Source organism: Lactuca sativa, chromosome 9, assembly GCF_002870075.4.
Source record: "Lactuca sativa cultivar Salinas chromosome 9, Lsat_Salinas_v11, whole genome shotgun sequence".
Lineage (NCBI taxonomy): Eukaryota > Viridiplantae > Streptophyta > Magnoliopsida > Asterales > Asteraceae > Lactuca > Lactuca sativa.
Window position 1 is genome coordinate 30,884,362 of NC_056631.2, and position 17,667 is coordinate 30,902,028.

A 17,667-nucleotide genomic window follows, 5' to 3' on the forward strand; every position below is an offset into this window, starting at 1 on the left:
TGCTATAATGGAAAAAATGATCATGACTTTAATTTGTAAAGTACTATGCTATAATGGAAAATATGAAAAAAGTAGGATACTAAAATGCTTAATTTGTAAAGCACAATGCTATAATAAAAAACAAAGTTGGATGCTATAATTCACAATAAAAAAAAACTATATGATATGTAAATTACAATATGAAAAAAAATATGATACTATAACTAAAAAATATATATGCAAAAGTATAATGTTCAAATAGAAAAATAATATAATATTTAAAGTATAATATTATTATAGAAAACTTAAAATAAAATCAAATGTTAGCTTAGTTATAGTTTGATATGTTAGGTAATTTGTAGTTTGGTATTTTTTTTTTAGTTTGGTAATATGTTGGTAATTTTGTGGTTTGACAATTCTTATAATTTGATATGTTGGTAATGTATTTTGTACTTTCCTTATATTTTGGTAAGTTGGTTTAACTTAAGATTATGATGTTTATTTTGCAGTTGGATAAAACAATGCTAAAATACGCATCATGTAGTGCGGCACTTCAAAAATGGTTTTGATCGTTGTCACAACCAAATGATACCGAAAAAAACGAAGGGAGCGATGATAACGAGTGGCTATTTTTAAGATTTATGTAATGTTTTGTTTGTATAACAACATACATTGCACTATGTTTGGATTTATATTTGGACCAGATTATTAAATTTTAATATTTCAAACTATTTTCTAGAATTAATATTCGTAATAGTTTTTATATTTTTATAATGTTTGTTTTGTATATATATATGGAAGGAACGGCTTCAAAAAACTAAAAAGAATATATATAATTAGTGGCGACATTTTTAGTGGCGATGGATAGTATTAGTGGCGACACGGAGCATTAGCGGCAATGTAGCATTAATGGGGACGGTAAGAATTAGCGGTGACAATTGGAAAATTAGCAACGAGTCAACCACGGCGACTCTTTAACGACACTAAAGGCAATGATGGCGATCAACATTCGTGACTTTTAGCGGCGACGCCCGTTGCCACTCACTACAAGAAATATACCCTTTACCGGCGACAAGGGGCTTTAGCGGCGACTCTAGATATTGTCGCCGGTAAAGGGTTGACTTCCGGATCCACACTTTCCCCCTCTGTTGCATATGAACCATTCGATGAAATATCTAATCCAACGGGTGGGGTGTCTTACCGTATCTAACCTAATACCGACGACATATTTGTCGCCGCTAAAGAGTTAAAATAATCGCCGGTAATAGTTAACGAAAAAACACGCGGTACCCTTCCTTCCAGTTTGTCGCCGCTATTGCTAAAAGTCGTCGGTAAAGGTCAAGTTGTCGCCGCTAAAGGTGTCGTCGCTATTGCCTCTCCCAGATAAAAAAAAACGCACGACGAGGGTTCATTTCTCCATTGCCTTTCTGTTTGCTGCTTCTTTCCTTCCCCAATTTTCCAGCTTCATCCAATTTTAAGCCTCTATTTCTCCATTTCCAAGCAAATTTCTTCCCACATTGTGTCCTATTAAGAATCTAGGTGTGGTTAAAGTTTTGGGAACAATTTCTAACTCCATTTCTTCAACAAAAGTAAGTTGATTTTGTAATTTCCTTTTCAATTTGTATGTTGATTTCGATTTTTAGCTTCATCTAGTGATTGAATGGTAACAAATTGTTCATATATTTGTTTTTGGTGGTGTTGTTTTGGATTAGGTGTGGTTAAAGCTTTTGGGACCAATTTCTAACTCCAATTCTTCAACAAAGGTAAGTTCATTTGCTAATTTCACTTTTAATTTGAATATATATGAATTTGTTGTATATATGCCAATGTATGTGTATTTGATGTATATGTGGTATATGAGTATTTGGCTTTTATCCCAAGTGCAAATATAGCAATGTACTTTGGTTTTCTATCTTAGTTTAAAAATAGCAATCTACTTTAGCATCGTAAAATACATGTTGATTTGGTAGTTTTTGTTTTGTGGTGGTTATTTGCTAAAAAGTTTGGTAATTTGGTTTTTGTCCCAAGTGCAAAATATAGCAATGTACTTTGGTTTTCTATCTTTGTTTAAAAATAGCAATCTACTTTAGCATCGTAAAATGCATGTTGATTTGGTAGTTTTGATTTTGTGGTGATTATTTGCTAAAAAGTTTGGTAATTTGGTTTTTATCCCAAGTGCAAAATATAGCAATGTACTTTGGTTTTCTATCTTTGTTTAAAAATAGCAATCTACTTTAGCATCGTAAAATGCATGTTGATTTGGTAGTTTTGGTTTTGTGGTGATTATTTGCTAAAAAGTTTGGTAATTTGGTTTTTGTCCCAAGTGCAAGAAATAGCAATGTACTTTAGTTTTCTATCTTAGTTTAAAAATAACAATGTATTTTGATAGTTTTTGTTTAGGTTTGACGATCTAACTTATAAGTTTATATATATATATATATATATATATATATATATATATATATATATATATATATATATATATATATATATATATATATATATATATATATATATATATATATTGTTATTAATCATGTAGTTGGAAAATCTTCGTGCAATGCTCGCCGACCCGACATGACATGTAGGGATGAGCTTTATTCATTTTTTCAATCCCAAAATAATAAAGGAAACGATGGGAACGACGATGATGGTATGTAAGGATGAGTTTTATTTGCATATGTTGTCACGTTTTGCTACTTGGTAGATTGTAAAAATTTTGTTGTTTTGCTACTCGGATATTATGACTTTTGATATTTAATTGTATTTGGATGTTTGTTTGTATGCAATGACACTATTATGTTTGATATTTAATAGGATGTTTGTTTTGTAATTAGCGTCGACACTATTGGTTTTGATATTTAATCGAAGATTGTTATTACCGGCGACACTTTTACCTACGATATTATCGCCGGTAACCATCATTAATTAAAAAATTGAAAAACAATTACCGGCGACACTTTTACTGACGACAAAAGTTATTACCGGCGACACTTTTACCGGCGACTAGCTTATTAGTGGCGACATAAATTATTATCAGCGACACTTTTACCGGCGACAGAAGTCATTACCGGTGACTAGCTTATTAGCGGCGACAATACTCATTAGCGGCGACAGAGTCAATAGCGGCGACTTTTATCATTAGCGGCGACTAACTGATCAATAGCGACGATGTAAAGTTGAAGGGCTAAAAGAGTAAAATGGGAAGGAGCGACTCGGCGAGTCCACGAGTGGACTCGACGAGTAGGGTCGCGACTCTAGTCGCGTGTTAAATGACCAACTTGGCGAGTAGCATGGATGGACTCGGCGAGTTGGTGCTGAGTGGAGAAAACCCTAAATCCGGAGGTTGAGCCCTATATAAAGAACATTATGTCTTCTCCCCAGCCTCCTTATCACCCCTTGAGTTCCAGAAGCCCTGATTTCGTGAGAAAACACCATTGTTGAGTGAATTGGAGGTTGGAGAAGTGGTTGTTGAAGAAATCTTGAAGGAGAAGAGACTTGGATCAAAGGGCTTTGCAAGGATCCGGATTAATCTTCTCTTGGAACTTCCTTTTGAGGTATTATTTCATTGTTTGAGCTGCTATTGTCTAGATTCATCATTATGGGGGTGTTAGAGATCATATCTTTTGGTGTATTGGAGTTTAGAGGTTAGATCTGAGGTTGCTACCTCAGTTCTGGAATGGAGAAGGGCTAGAATGCATAAAAGTCCCAGTTTATGAGTGATTGAAGGAGCTATCTTGTCCTAAACCCTAGCCCTAGAGTGTTAAGTGCCTAGATCTCCTTGGATTCACGTAAAGTTTGCCACTTTACGTGATGGATGGCCTTAGGAAGGGTAGATCTATGGTTTGGATCATCTGCATGGCTTGGAAAGCCTCTGTATGGATTCAGACCCGGTGGTACTCGGCGAGTCACATGGGTGGACTCGGCGAGTTGCTTGAAGATAGGCTGGGACTCGACGAGTTGGAAGAACAACTCGGCGAGTTGGATGAAGATGGCCTGGAACTCGACGAGTTGGAAGAACAACTCGGCGAGTAGGTTGAAGATAGCCTTAGACTCGACGAGTCTGTTCTTGGACTCGGCGAGTCTTGTCGAAGAGTCCCAATCTTTTCTAGTTGAGCCGTGAATCGGTGAGTCAAGGGATGACTCGGTGAGTTGTGTGTGAGTGGACTCAGAGTTGTTGGACTCGGCGAGTCTCGGGGTGACTCGGCGAGATGAGTCGCGGATTGGGGGAATTCTGAGCATGGGGACTCGGCGAGTCATCGGGTTGACTCGGCGAGTAGAGTCAGTCATGGGTTGACTTTGACCAAGGGTTGATCAGTGATTTCCATGGGCATTTTGGTAATTGTTCGATATTGTTTTGAGTTCAGTGCCTTGGTGGTTGTCCAGTGGTGGAGGTCATATCAGTAATCGGAGCAGCTTGGGTTATCTGTTCAGTCGGCAGTTTCGAGGTGAGTTATCATCACTATATCAACAGGGTCTAAGGCACCAAGGCCGGCCCTTATCAGATTGAGATCCGGGTATTTGTTGTTATGTTATTGCTTTGATATGTTTGCATCCTGGTAGCTAGGATGGTATATGTTAGAGACCTGGTTGAGATAGGTATCCCGAGATGTAGGCTGATGCTATGCTAGTGACCGGTTAGGTCGGTATCCTGGTTAGGATGATGATATGTTATGTGATATGTTTGATCGGCTTGTTGACTATGAATTGCTATATGATTATATGTTTATGTGCACATGGTTGTTTGGACTGGATTTGGGTTGAGGCGGGTCCTGCTTTGTGCTGTAGGCCAAGATACCCAGGGCGGACCGGTTGTCCCGAAGGCCCAGCGAGCGGTCCGGATAGGCTGTAGGCCCCAAGAGGGCGGACCAGACGTGCCGAGGCTCAGAGAGTGGACCAGGCCGACTGAAGCCCTGGTGCGGGCGGACCAGTCATACTGTAGACTCAGAGAGTGGACCAAGTGGATTGAAGGCCCGGTGCGGGCGGACCAATCACACTGCAGACTCGATGTATGTGGTTAGATTCGGAGAGTGGACCAGGTGGATTGAAGGCCCGGTGCGGGCAGACCAATCACACTGTAGACTCGAGGTATATGGCTAGACTCGGAGGGTGGACCAGGTGGACTGTTGGCCGGTGCGGCGGACCAGTCCCACAGTAGACCCGAAGTGCATGGCTGTTCTGTGATCGGATATGTTATGGCATGTTAAGCGTGTATGGTATATGTGGTTGGTATTTTGGGGATATCTCACTAAGCTTTCGGGCTTACAGTTGTGGTTTAATGTTTTTCAGGTTCTTCAGGAGACCGTGGCAAGGCGAAGGCGTGATCGTACCGCTCCTCGTGTTTATATTGTGATGAGATTCTGGGAATACTTAAAATAAATTGTATTGAAAACCTTTTTGTAATAACTTTAATGGAATCGGGTTGTTTTTGAAAATTTTAAATTGGTTGAAATTTTTGGTCGTTACAGGTTGGTATCAGAGCCTTGGTTTGAGTGAATTGGAGGAACACTCGTGTGACTCCAGTCTGAAATCGAGGAGAGTTTTCAAAAGAGTATTTAAAATGGTTTTCAAAATGAGTAAAGGAGGACGCGGAGGTACGATCTGCCGGAGCCAATAAGTAACCCCAAAATACCATACATGATATTTGTTTTTGAGCTTTGTTAGAACATCATGCTAGTGCTAGGCTAGGGATCTTCAGGATTTCATGATAATGTTGCCTGATTTGTGATGCCTGTAGCCTAGGGTTTCCTTGTGAGAGATTTCCAATGTTCCTTTAGTTGTGAGGGTTGAGCGTTGTTATGCATGTTTTCACTAGGGTGTTGTGGTAGTACTTCATGCAAATATGGGTAGGTGTGGAAGGTAGTATGGGCCCATACTACTGAAAGCACAGGACCCATACGCATATCAGGGAAACCATGACCTCTAGGGTTGGGTTGAGAGAGTTGGTTCCTGGGATAGTGGGAAGTGTCTGAGATTTTGTGTGGTGTTTTTCAGTATGGAGATTCCGAGGCATGCTGGGAGTGGATCCGGATCAGGATCGGGAGCAGGAAAGGGAGTTTCGGGCGGGTCAGTACCGCCCGAGGTTATTGGTCAGATGAGCACGTGCGAGTTGGATGCGAGGATTCGTGAGATCCTGCGTGATGAGATTGCTGAGTTGTTCTGGGCTGAGTTGTCGGAGCTGTTTGGGTCGATCAAGACTGCCATGGTTGAGTATTTTAATGAGCGCTATGCAGCTCTCACAGAGACGGCTGCCGCGGCGGCTACAGCAGCTGTAGCAGCGGCAGGGGGAGGAGCTGGTCGGGGCTTTCAGTATCGGGACTTCGATAATACGAAGCCTCCCACCTTCGATGGATTTCAGGACCCGATTGTTGCTATGAGGTGGTTATCGGACGTGGAGGGGTGTTTCTTCACGTGTTCATGCCCTGCTGAGCAGAGGGTGAGGTGTTGCTCTGAACCTGTTGAGGCTCGGGGCGAAGGATTGGTGGAGATTGACCATGGGGTCATATTCGGATGCGCAGAGGGTTGCGGTTTCATGGGATCAGTTCAGGGAGATGTTCAGAACTCGCTATGTTCCGCGAGTTGACAGGGAGAGATTGGCTAAGGAGTTCCTTGAGCTGAAGCAGGATTCGGAGTCGGTGACTGAGATCACCAGGATGTTCACTGAGAGGGTGATGTTCTGCCCTGAGTTCGCTTCGGATCAGGCTCAGATGTCTCGATATCTGAGCATGCTCAAGAGGGATATCAGACAGTTTGTGTCTACGCAGAGGTGCGAGACCTTGTTGGAGTTACAAGAGGCCGCCAGGCGGCGCGAGTTAGAGATTGAGTTACAGATGCGTGAGTTGAGGCAGGCTCCAGTGCAGTTGCAGCCGGCGCCAAAACGGTCCAAGACCGTTGATTCTAGAGTGGGGGATCTGAGTAGCCACACTTTTGGGAAGTGTGGAAGGAGTCACACCGGAGTTTGTAGGTCCGGTGGTGCATGCCGCTAGTGCGGAAAGGAGGGGCACTATACGAGGGATTGTCGGCAGTCAGCGCCGGTTCGGGATTTGAGGATTTGTTACCATTGTCATCAGGTTGGACATTTGAGGGTCAACTGTCCACAGCTCGCTACAGGACCGGCGCAGGCTCCAGCACCAGCCACTTTGAGGATCACGGGTGGAGGTCAGGGTGGAGCGGAGCCCCCAAGGGCTCAGGGTTGTGCTTTTCAGCTTGCAGCAGAGGAGGTCGGAGCAGTGCCGGATGCAGCTACGGGTATGTTTCTTCCTTGATGTCTTGTTATCTTATGATTATTGTGAAGTATTGTTTATGTGCTAGTATCTTTGTGTGGTTCTTGGTGTGGTATTTGTTGTTTTTGAGAGTTATGGTATGATTATAGGTTAGTGTTGGGAATTTCGTTGGTTACCATTCATGGGGTTGTTAGTGGGAATCTGGCGTTAGTCTGAATGCCGGGTAGCATCTGCCTTCTGAGGAGTGGTTAGCTGCAGATTGAGTTTCTTTCGAGCGGGAGGATCAGTGTGGAAATGTGATTTTGTGAAGGTTGCTAGTGCTAGTGGGAAATCAGTCCGCGTGTAAGTGTGGTGTTGTGCAGGGTTGTTTTGGGAGGTCGGTGATAGCGACCGGTGGTTGATAGTCAGTGCCCTAATTGGGGGAGAATTGGAAAATTCTCCGGATGATCAATAAGTATGTGAGATTGTTGAGATGTCTGGTATTCAGCAGTGTTCTGTCAGCCAAGAGCGTAGGCTGGCATGAGTAAGTGGCAGGTATGCGGGGCGGAATACAGACCAAAGGTACTTATTTGCGGAGGGTCTGGGATCAGGCCGGGATTGAGTTGTGTGATGGAGATAGAGTTCGGAACCCCTAGAGGGATATAACGGTATGCATGGGAAGATTTCCCGGAGTGATAGCTCGGAATGATGAATGCTAGTTGAGCGGTCCGGATAGACTGAAGGCCGGTAGGCGTACCAGTCAGGCTGAAGGCTCGGAGAACGGTCCAGCTAAACTGAAGGCACTGAGAGCAGTCCAGATTGGCTGAAGGTTCTGAGAGTGGTCCAGATTGGCTGAAGGCCTGGTGAGGCGGTCCAGTCATGCTGAAGACTCTGTACATATTGTTGGATCGGTTCGAGGATATGGTTTGTGTATGTTGCGGTGTGGTAGCATTTGAAGGTCTGGCCCCGGGTAGTGATCTTGATTAGTTGAGATAGTGCATGGGCTTGTAAGTCCCTGCGATCAGAGTCAGAGCATGTGTGTTGGATGGATAGCGGTTACGCTATAAAGGAGTGGTGCAGCGTTGGGCGAGCACCGTGGCACTTGTCGGAGTGACAAGGCGGCCAAGTGGATTCCTTGGTAAAGGAATGAGAGAGGAGTGTAACTCCGAGAGGGAGTGCAAGTTCACGGAAGTGAAAGCGGCAGAGCAGAGTTATGATTAGAGTGATCCGAGTATGGTCATTGAGCAGCGTGTTTGCGGCAGTGGAACGGAATCACATCCGAGTTGGGATGTCAGCTGAGGTCGCGGAAGGAATTCCACGGGTGTAGAGCCAAGAGGCTCGGAAGGGATGCAGGGAGGGAGTCTTGGGCTCTCAGTGCGATTCTGATCAGGGAAGTGCGTATGTAGTAGTGGTTCATCCTGGGGGATGTTTGGAGATGTCATCAGCATGTGTATGTGATTGCAAGATGAGAACTCATGGGAGTTGCTCTGAAGAATGTGTCTTTATGTCAGCAGAATGATTACAGTTGGACTCGGATCGGGAATCCGGTGGTGCATGGTTATTTTCTAGCTCATATGGGTCGAGTGATGGTTGTGATTTGGATCAGTGTTGCATCATGAGTAATACTCAGTTGTTAAGTGGAGTTATCAGAGGGTAAAGCCGGTGGCCGGCTTGAGATGGTGGTCAGGACACCGCAAGAAAGGAGAAAGTGAGTTTCAGGTTTCGATGGTTGAGCGTTAAGGAGCCTGGCCTGGTTAATGCCAGGTGGTGCATTACGGGAGTAGTCTCGAAGTTGAATTGCCACAGGCTTCGAGGACGAAGCCTAATGTAAGTGGGGGCGAATTGTAACACCCCGGAATAGCAAGAGTAAAGTTGAAGGGCTAAAAGAGTAAAATGGGAAGGAGCGACTCGGCGAGTCCACGAGTGGACTCGGCGAGTAGGGTCGCGACTCTAGTCGCGTGTTAAATGTCCAACTCGGCGAGTAGCATGGGTGGACTCGACGAGTTGGTGCTGAGTGGAGAAAACCCTAAATCCGGAGGTTGAGCCCTATATAAAGAACATTATGTCTTCTCCCCAGCCTCCTTATCACCCCTTGAGTTCCAGAAGCCTTGATTTCGTGAGAAAACACCATTGTTGAGTGAATTGGAGGTTGGAGAAGTGGTTGTTGAAGAAATCTTGAAGGAGAAGAGACTTGGATCAAAGGGCTTTGCAAGGATCCGGATTAGTCTTCTCTTGGAGCTTCCTTTTGAGGTATTATTTCATTGTTTGAGCTGCTATTGTCTAGATTCATCATTATGGGGGTGTTAGAGATCATATCTTTTGTTGTATGTGAGTTTAGAGGTTAGATCTGAGATTGCTACCTCTGTTCTGGAATGGAGAAGGGCTAGAATGCATAAAAGTCCCAGTTTATGAGTGATTGAAGGAGCTATCTTGTCCCAAACCCTAGCCCTAGGCGAAGGCGTGATCGTACCGCTCCTCGTGTTTATATTGTGATGAGATTCTGGGAATACTTAAAATAAATTGTATTGAAAACCTTTTTGTAATAACTTTAATGGAATCGGGTTGTTTTCGAAAATTTTAAATTGGTTGAAATTTTTTGTCGTTACAGACGAGGCAGTAGCGGCGACTCAGTACCGGCGACTTTTGGGACTTTTACCGGCGACTTTTGTCGCGGTAATAGCCTTTTTCCTTGTAGTGACTAACCGTTTATTAATAAATCTATGACCATGTAAAATCTTATCCAACATGTATAATAGATGTTCAGACCAATAAGATGCATAAACGCAAGGACAAATTCTTTGGTATTACGTACCCATATCTCCCAAAAAAATTTTAGACTCTTCCACCTTGTTTTTTTGCTTCTTTTTCCATATAACTTAGTCGACCAGCGGACTGTGCAAACCCCTAGGGGTAACGACCATAATTTTTCAACTGACTGAGAGCATCCACAATGGTGAGTTTAATGAGAGAGTTGAATGAAGTGGAAAGTCTAGTTGTCATTTAATGGATGAAACTCTACCATAGTGAGATGCCACCTTGACATTTAATGGATTTGGAGTTCAATGGGAAAAATGAAAGTTTTTAATCTTAAATACATAGTATAAATTAACTTTTGTAACTTTCTATTGAACTTTGTAGAGTTGAATGTATTGTAGAAAAAAAAATTAATTGAGTTGTATGGAATGTAGAAAAATGATGTGGCAATCCATTGAGTTCTATAAAGTTCAATGCTTTGTGGATGCTCTGAGTTCTGTGGTTAATCTGTCATAATTTTTGATAGCCATGTATTTATTACTAGTTTATAACCCGTGGGAACCACGGTTACAAAATTAATTAAATTTTTATATTAAAAATTCAAAGTTATTAATCAATTATTTTAAATAAATTATTAATTAAGAGATTTTTTTAGTTATATAAAATTATAATCATTGAGTTAAATAAATATGTGAAATTATATCACTTTATAATTTGTATTAATTTTATTTTAATGTTATTAATTTAATGTAGATAGAGTGGAAATTTAAAATTTAAAATTTAAAATGAATAATCAATAGGTTGACAACTGACAAATATTAATTATTAATTATCAGACATAATAGGGTGACACATTGTAAAAGAAGAATAAAATATGCATTAATTAAGAGGTCTAAGAAGATGACACGTGTCAAAAGGAGAATAAAACTATTCTTTTATTAGAATAGGGATTAAGCTATATTGTGTTGTATTTGTATTTGTTATATATTGAATGCAAAGACTGATGCCACGTTTAAGGGAAAATGTTTGTAACAATTTTTTATTTATTTTATAAATTACAGTTTCTTGTATTTGTGGGAAATCTTTGGAATTCTTTATAACGGATTAAGTCCATAGGAAATTTTCGTGAAAGATAGTCGTCTACTCTGGTGTAATTATCTCGCATATCCTAATAAAACTGAGAAGTGAAGAGCCGTCAAAATTATTTTACTGGTAGAATATCACAATTTGTTATACACGAGCTTTGAAATCTAAAGGGACACATACATAAGTTACATATTATTGCATGACAGGAAGGTACAACAAGTAAAATGATCTGTGCAACATATATAAAGGACTTCTTTATAGATTTGAAGCTAGTACTCTAGAGATCTAGATGAATTTCCCAACTGATGCATCATTTAAGCACCATAGATTTATATGTATAGCATATTAATTAGCATGTAGCTAATTGGGGTTTCACTTCATTTCTTTTAGTTACTTTGACCATCAACCCGTACTTCATTTGGAGAACTACCGACGCATTTTGGGTAAATGATTGTCCTTCCACCACTTTGACATGGTAATTATATATAATTGTAGCAGCCACAGTTTTCATATGAATTAATGACATTTTCTTACCTAGGCAAGTTCTTGGTCCTGCATGGAATGCTGTAAACTTGTACGATGGTACCTGTTTAATCCCTCCTTGCTCGGAGAGCCATCTCTCTGGCTTGAAATCCAAAACATCTTGTCCCCATATTGTCTCCATTCGTCCCATTGCATATGAATGTAGAATTATTATGCTGTTTTTACGGACATGGTGATTGCTTGGCAGTGTGTCTGCTTCCTGTGAAACTTTGTGGTTGACAGGAACAGGAGGGAATAACCTTAGCGCTTCACATAATGATGCATGTAAATACGCCAACTTTCCCAACTCTTTTGCACCAAAACTTCTCCATTTCTGACCCTCTTTCAACCCTAATTGTGCATGAAGTTCTCTGTAGATCTTAGCTTCTGCTGTTGGATTTTTTGCGAGGAGATAAAAAAACCAGGTGAGAACTGTGCTTGTGGTATCTCTCCCGGCAATCAGAAGATTGAGCAAGGTGTCTTTGATAATTTTGTCATGGTTGTTATCAAAGCTACCAATCTTGTCGTCGTATTCCCTCATAAATCCTGTTAGTAACGTATAATCTTGTACTTGCTCACTCTTTACGTCACAGATCTTAGTTCTTCTTTTGTGTCGTTTTTCATTTATAAACTTGTAAAATAATTCATCACTTAGCTTGGAAGCTTCAGTCATATGTTTCTCATTGCCTATTTGAAGTCGCTTTTGCAACTTCCAATAGTATTTTGGGAGAAGATGTCGACTGAAGATTGCCTCTTCTGTCTTGGTGATGGCTCTTTCGAGTTCATTGTAAGGAAGATCAACAGACAAGGTCTTGGGATCATAATCCATAAGTAGATTGCAAATACCATCAAAAGTGAGCCTCTGGAAGATGTCTTGCAAATCCCACGTGGATCCTTGTTCTGACATGAATTCAAGAACTGGTATAAGTTCTTCCTCCACGTTCTTCCAAATCGTTTTCTCCAACAGCATCAAGAATCCCGCATCATTGAAGAGCGACATGGTTGTTTTATGTTGTAATTCCCATAACTTGGAATCACAATTGAAAATACCATCTCCAAGGATATCGAACATCTCTCTAAAATCTGGACCTTTAGGGTAATTATGAAAGTTGGTGGACGATATATAATGAAAGTTGGCTGGATCACTGGTGAAGATCATGTCCATGTTGCTAAACCAAGGGCCTTTGTACATGATTGTACCACCGTTATTTCTCAAAACATCGGTCATGTAATCATGAACATGGTTGAAGTTCCACAAAAGGCTAGGGGTCATACCTAATAAAGGCCAGTTGATGGGCATCGAGGATTTACGTGTTCTAAGTTTATAAAAAATACAAATGAAAATGAAACAGGCAAGGGAAAAAATTATATCTAGGGTTTCCATGATTAATGCCATGGTGATCGATCGATCGATGTGCAGATTGTGTTTGATTAACGATGTATTGATTTATAGCCAACCTTCATGCACAATTATTGTGTTTGGTAAAGAGGTGATTTATACAACTTTAATGCAAAAGAACCTTTGCTGCCGCCCAAAATGTACATCATATGTCCCGTCAACTTCTAGGCTGGTGTTGCCGTCCATAGTGAGGTTAAACTCAGGTGAAGGCGAGGGTAGAAACCAGATAAAACCCTAAAAGCACGTCATTGTTGAAATAAAGGTTGAAGTTTATTTACAGCCGGAATAAATTCCACTATCCGACATACTTGACATCAGCATGTGCCAAGAAAAATCCGATGTCCGGACATGCATGTTCAAATGCAAAGAGATCAAACCGGCCCAAGTGTGGTATTTGATATATAATAGGGCATGCAGCATATGCTAGTACATAAAAGTATACCTGCTATATCGCTCAACATGTTTGACTCTCCACATCAAATATCTATTTAAGCTAATGGTAAATTTCACCATATATGCCGCAGTCACCAATGGTTTAAACACTGTAAGTCTACACACTACACTAATGATGAGGCCTGTAGCGACGTACCCCGTCGTCGGCATTATGTTACCTAAGCGACAATGACTTCATGTCATTGGAACAGGTTAGTTTGTATATTTGTCGTCAATACATCTTGGTGGGAGGAGGAAAATTAAACCGTGTTTCTGAAAATGTGTCCGGACGTCAACATATATAAAAGTAAATATCATTAATTTATTTTATGTAAATATTTACAAGAATTGAATACGGGCCAGGCGGAAGAGAAGCACGGATGAAAACTTCAAAACAAGCGTAAAGCGTAAAGAAAGGCTTCATGTTTTATTATTGGATCAATTATTATTATTAACTCGAAGACAACGATTTAGGGATTTTTTTTCTCCAAAGTACCTAAAGTGATTTGTTTTCAGTCGGTTTATCGAGATTTGACGTTTAATTTTTTTTTTAGATTTAATTCCAAAAACCATTTTTTTCGTGTATTTTGTGTAACCTATAATCAAACATTCTAAAATTAACTTACCACCGTTCCCCTTGTGTTCGACAACCTTGTTTATTAAAACTATATTACGTTCGATCAGGTTCACTGACTGTAAGGTGTGGTTTGATGCGATAGACTAGGATTCATAAATAAAAAATCAGTGCATTAAATATACACATCAAGGATCAAGAGGGGTGTCATCTAGAATGAAGGAGTCATAATCAGAGGAAGGGGGTTTGGTGTTGAACTCCGAGTACGAAAAGTGATCTTCATCGAAGTTAACATGATGAGAAATAATGACACATTGAGTGATGATATCAAGGCAACGAGAACCACGATGATCAGGGGAAGGACCAAGATATGACACAAGCTGAGGACCTAGGGGACAACTTGTGTGTAGCTATATGGCACAAACAACCAAAAACTCGAAGATGATTATACGAGGGGAATGTACAAAAAAGAAGCTCAAAAGGTGTTTTAAATGAAAGGATGGTGGTGGGAAGAAGATTAATAGTGTGTACAGTAGTGAGAAGAGCTTCAACCCAGAAAGTTGGTGGAAGATAGGATTGAAACAGAAATGTATGAATAACATTGTTGATTGTCCATATGGCTCGTTCAACTTTTCCATTTTGTTGAGACGTATAGAGACAAGAGAAATGAATTTTGATGCGTTTAGAGGCACAAAAAGAAAGCACAGAGTGATATTTAAATTCACGATCGTTATCATATTGGAAAAGTTTGGTGTTAGATTGAAATTGGGTTTGAACATAAGCATGAAATATTACAAAAACATCAAATACATCTGATGTAGCACATAACGGAAACACCCACAAGAAATGAGTAAAGTCATCCAAGAAGAGAATGTAATATTTAAACCCACTCAGGCTAGTAATAAGAGAGGTCCACAAATCAAAATATATTAGTTCAAACATACGAGAAGTTTTAGTAGTAGAGGTAGCAAAAAGTAAACGCCAATGATTCCCGAGCTCACAAGCATGAAATATGGGAAGCTTATTTGTAGAACTTGAAATAAATTTTTGAGAATGTAAAAAATTAAAAATAGAAGATCCAGGATACGCGAGATGACGATGCCATGTAGGAAGAGAGACGACAAGACAATCAACCGTAGTAGTATCGGGAGGCGAGGATGGGAAGATGGGATAAAGATCGCCAACACTGTCACATAGTTGAATGAAAAAACCCACCTTAAAGTTCTTCACAATAAACTAAATGGATCAAAAGTAACAAAGATAGGGTTATCAATAGTAAATTGACGAACAAAAACAAGATTTTTGACAATTTTACTTGAGACAGGAACATTATTTATAGCGAAGGTGTGATCGTACACATCTTCCTGTTTTTATGACAATTGATCTTGGGAGAATCTGATTTTAAATAATGTTTTGGAAACAATTTTTTTGTAAACACTTCTTTTTAGTAAATGGGTTGTTTTGAAAAGTTTAAATTTATTGTGATTTTTAAGATGTTACAAGTTGGTGTCAGAGCCTTGGTTTGAGTGAATAGGATGAACATTCGTATGAATCCAGACTCAAACTAAGGATCTGTGAATGTTTCAAATTATTTTCAAATGAAATTCAAATTATTTTCAAAAGCAACCAAGGAAGGATGAGATGTGTACGATCAACCGGAGCAAGAAAGTATACCCCAAGTTACCCACACTGTTATTTGTTATGATATGATAGAACTGCATGCTACTGATAGGCTAGGGATCTTCAGGAATTACATGATAGAATTGTCTGATGTATGATGCCTAATAGCCTAAGAGGATTTCTTATATGCTAGATAAAATTGACATCATTACTATGGTCTCTTAGTGTGTGCATCATAGTTGTACATAACAAAGATTCTATAGCCTAAGAATGTTTGATTTAGCTTTATTTCCTATTCTTGTCTGATTACGGGCTTAGGGTAGAGTCAAATATTCGACTGTCTTTGGGATCCAATGTTAAGTATAATTAGCATGCACGAGTGGTTGCGGTGTTGGAGGAAGTTTCATGAGTGGGTACAGTTCTTAGGAGGTCTGAGAGGAATGATTAGCCACTCTTGATAGAGTGAGTACATGATGAGGGTGTATCCTATATTCTTGTGCCTAGAGGTCGGGAATTTTGTATGAGGATCTGCTTGATTTTAGTGTGTCTTAGTGCTAGTCGACTCCACTTCTCGAATGTTGCTTGCATTGTGCTATGTGGGGCTCATATTTATGTGAGTCAAATATCAAATGGACACATTAAATTACATGCTATGAAGGTTAAATAATCTTATATTGAAGGATTTGGTCATGTTGCTCATCTCTCATTTGAGTGTAACCGGTGTAGGGTTTAGTACTTTAGTCGAAATATCATTTAAACTTTGTTTCATGTAATTGTATTCATGAAATGGTTAGTTGATGTAACATTCGGAATGCAGGTATTTTCCTTTTAACCCTTGGAATGAATTTATTGTTGCAAAGGAGGTCCCTACATACGTTGGGCGTACTAGGGTAGCATGGATGTGGACATGCACCACGTACGCGAAGTGTATTAGGGCGTACGTGGCTTAAGTCAAAACCCTAATATTTGGACCTTGAACCCTATTTAAGCACTCTTATACAGATTAGACCAAACCCTAAATAGCCTCCATTTCCTCTTTACGTTCCTAAAATCCTAGTTCCTTTGAGAGTGATTTGTGAGCTTGAAGGTACCTAAAGTAACCTCTTTTGGTGTGTTAGCAAGGAGAAGGAAGTGGTGAGCAAGTCTTGAATGTGGGAGAGATTGTAAATCCTACATCTAGATCATCTTGGAGAGCATTTGGAGGTAAAAATTCTACATCTTTCTAATCCTTTTGCTAGTTTGAGTTAGGGTTTGGTATTGGATTCATTTTTGGTCCATGGATCCTCTCTTGTGAGTCTGAGCAACTCCAGAGGTTAGAAAGGTTAGATCTAATTAAGCTCCTTGGACATGTTAGAAGCATAAAAATGCTAACTTAATGATTTTTATGGGACCATGCATGAGTTTAAGGTCTTAAAATGGGTCTTAATAGGAAAAATGAGGTGTTGGGTTCCCATGTGGCATGCAAGGGCATACAATTGCCAACTTTATGACCTAGGACCTCTTAATCGACTCAGATCTAGAATTGGATGTTGAGACTTCACATATTAAGCACTTAATGGCTTTATGTGCAAAAACAGTTTGTATGTTGGGCGTACTATCTTGTACGCTACGCGTACCACCCAAGGATTGAGTACGCTAAGCATACTGAAGATGTACGTTGGGCGCACACTTCCAGTGGACTTTGCGCTTCTGATGGGCTTTTGAGCCGTTTGGGCCTTATTTATCCTTGGTCTTGGATTTATTAAATTAGTGGGCCTTTGAACTTGTCATTGGACCATAGGTGGTATGGTTTGGGGCTTCTGCGCTTGTGGCCCATTATCGTTGTAGACCTTGGATGTTAAGCCCATTATTAAAGGAAAGACTTTTGGGCCTTATTGGAGGAGTTTGGACTTAGGAGTTTGGGCCTATGTCTTGGGTTCATGATTTAATTCTAACTAGAAGGAATTCAGTTGCGTGAATTATGTTTAGAAACAGAAATACAATGAAAAAGAAATAGAAAAACATTTACTTAGTAAACAATTAAAAATTAAGAAAATACGCAGAATGAAATGGTTCATTCCATTCCAGCCAGCAACAGAATGAGCAATTCCATGGGTCGA

General features: G+C 40.1%; 1 protein-coding gene across 1 annotated transcript; it reads right to left on the reverse strand.

Annotated features, from left to right (window-relative positions):
* Window positions 1-11,370: 11,370 nt before the first annotated feature.
* On the reverse strand, window positions 11,371-12,843 carry LOC111878678 (alkane hydroxylase MAH1). The gene has a single exon (XM_023875193.1). The coding sequence runs from the start codon at window positions 12,841-12,843 to the stop codon at window positions 11,371-11,373; it is 1,473 nt and encodes a 490-aa protein (XP_023730961.1).
* Window positions 12,844-17,667: the final 4,824 nt, after the last annotated feature.

What these genes read in the sequence shown, in the direction of transcription:
- LOC111878678 (XM_023875193.1), bottom strand. Translation starts at nt 12,843, where the DNA reads ATGCCCATCAACTGGCCTTTATTAGGTATGACCCCTAGCCTTTTGTGG.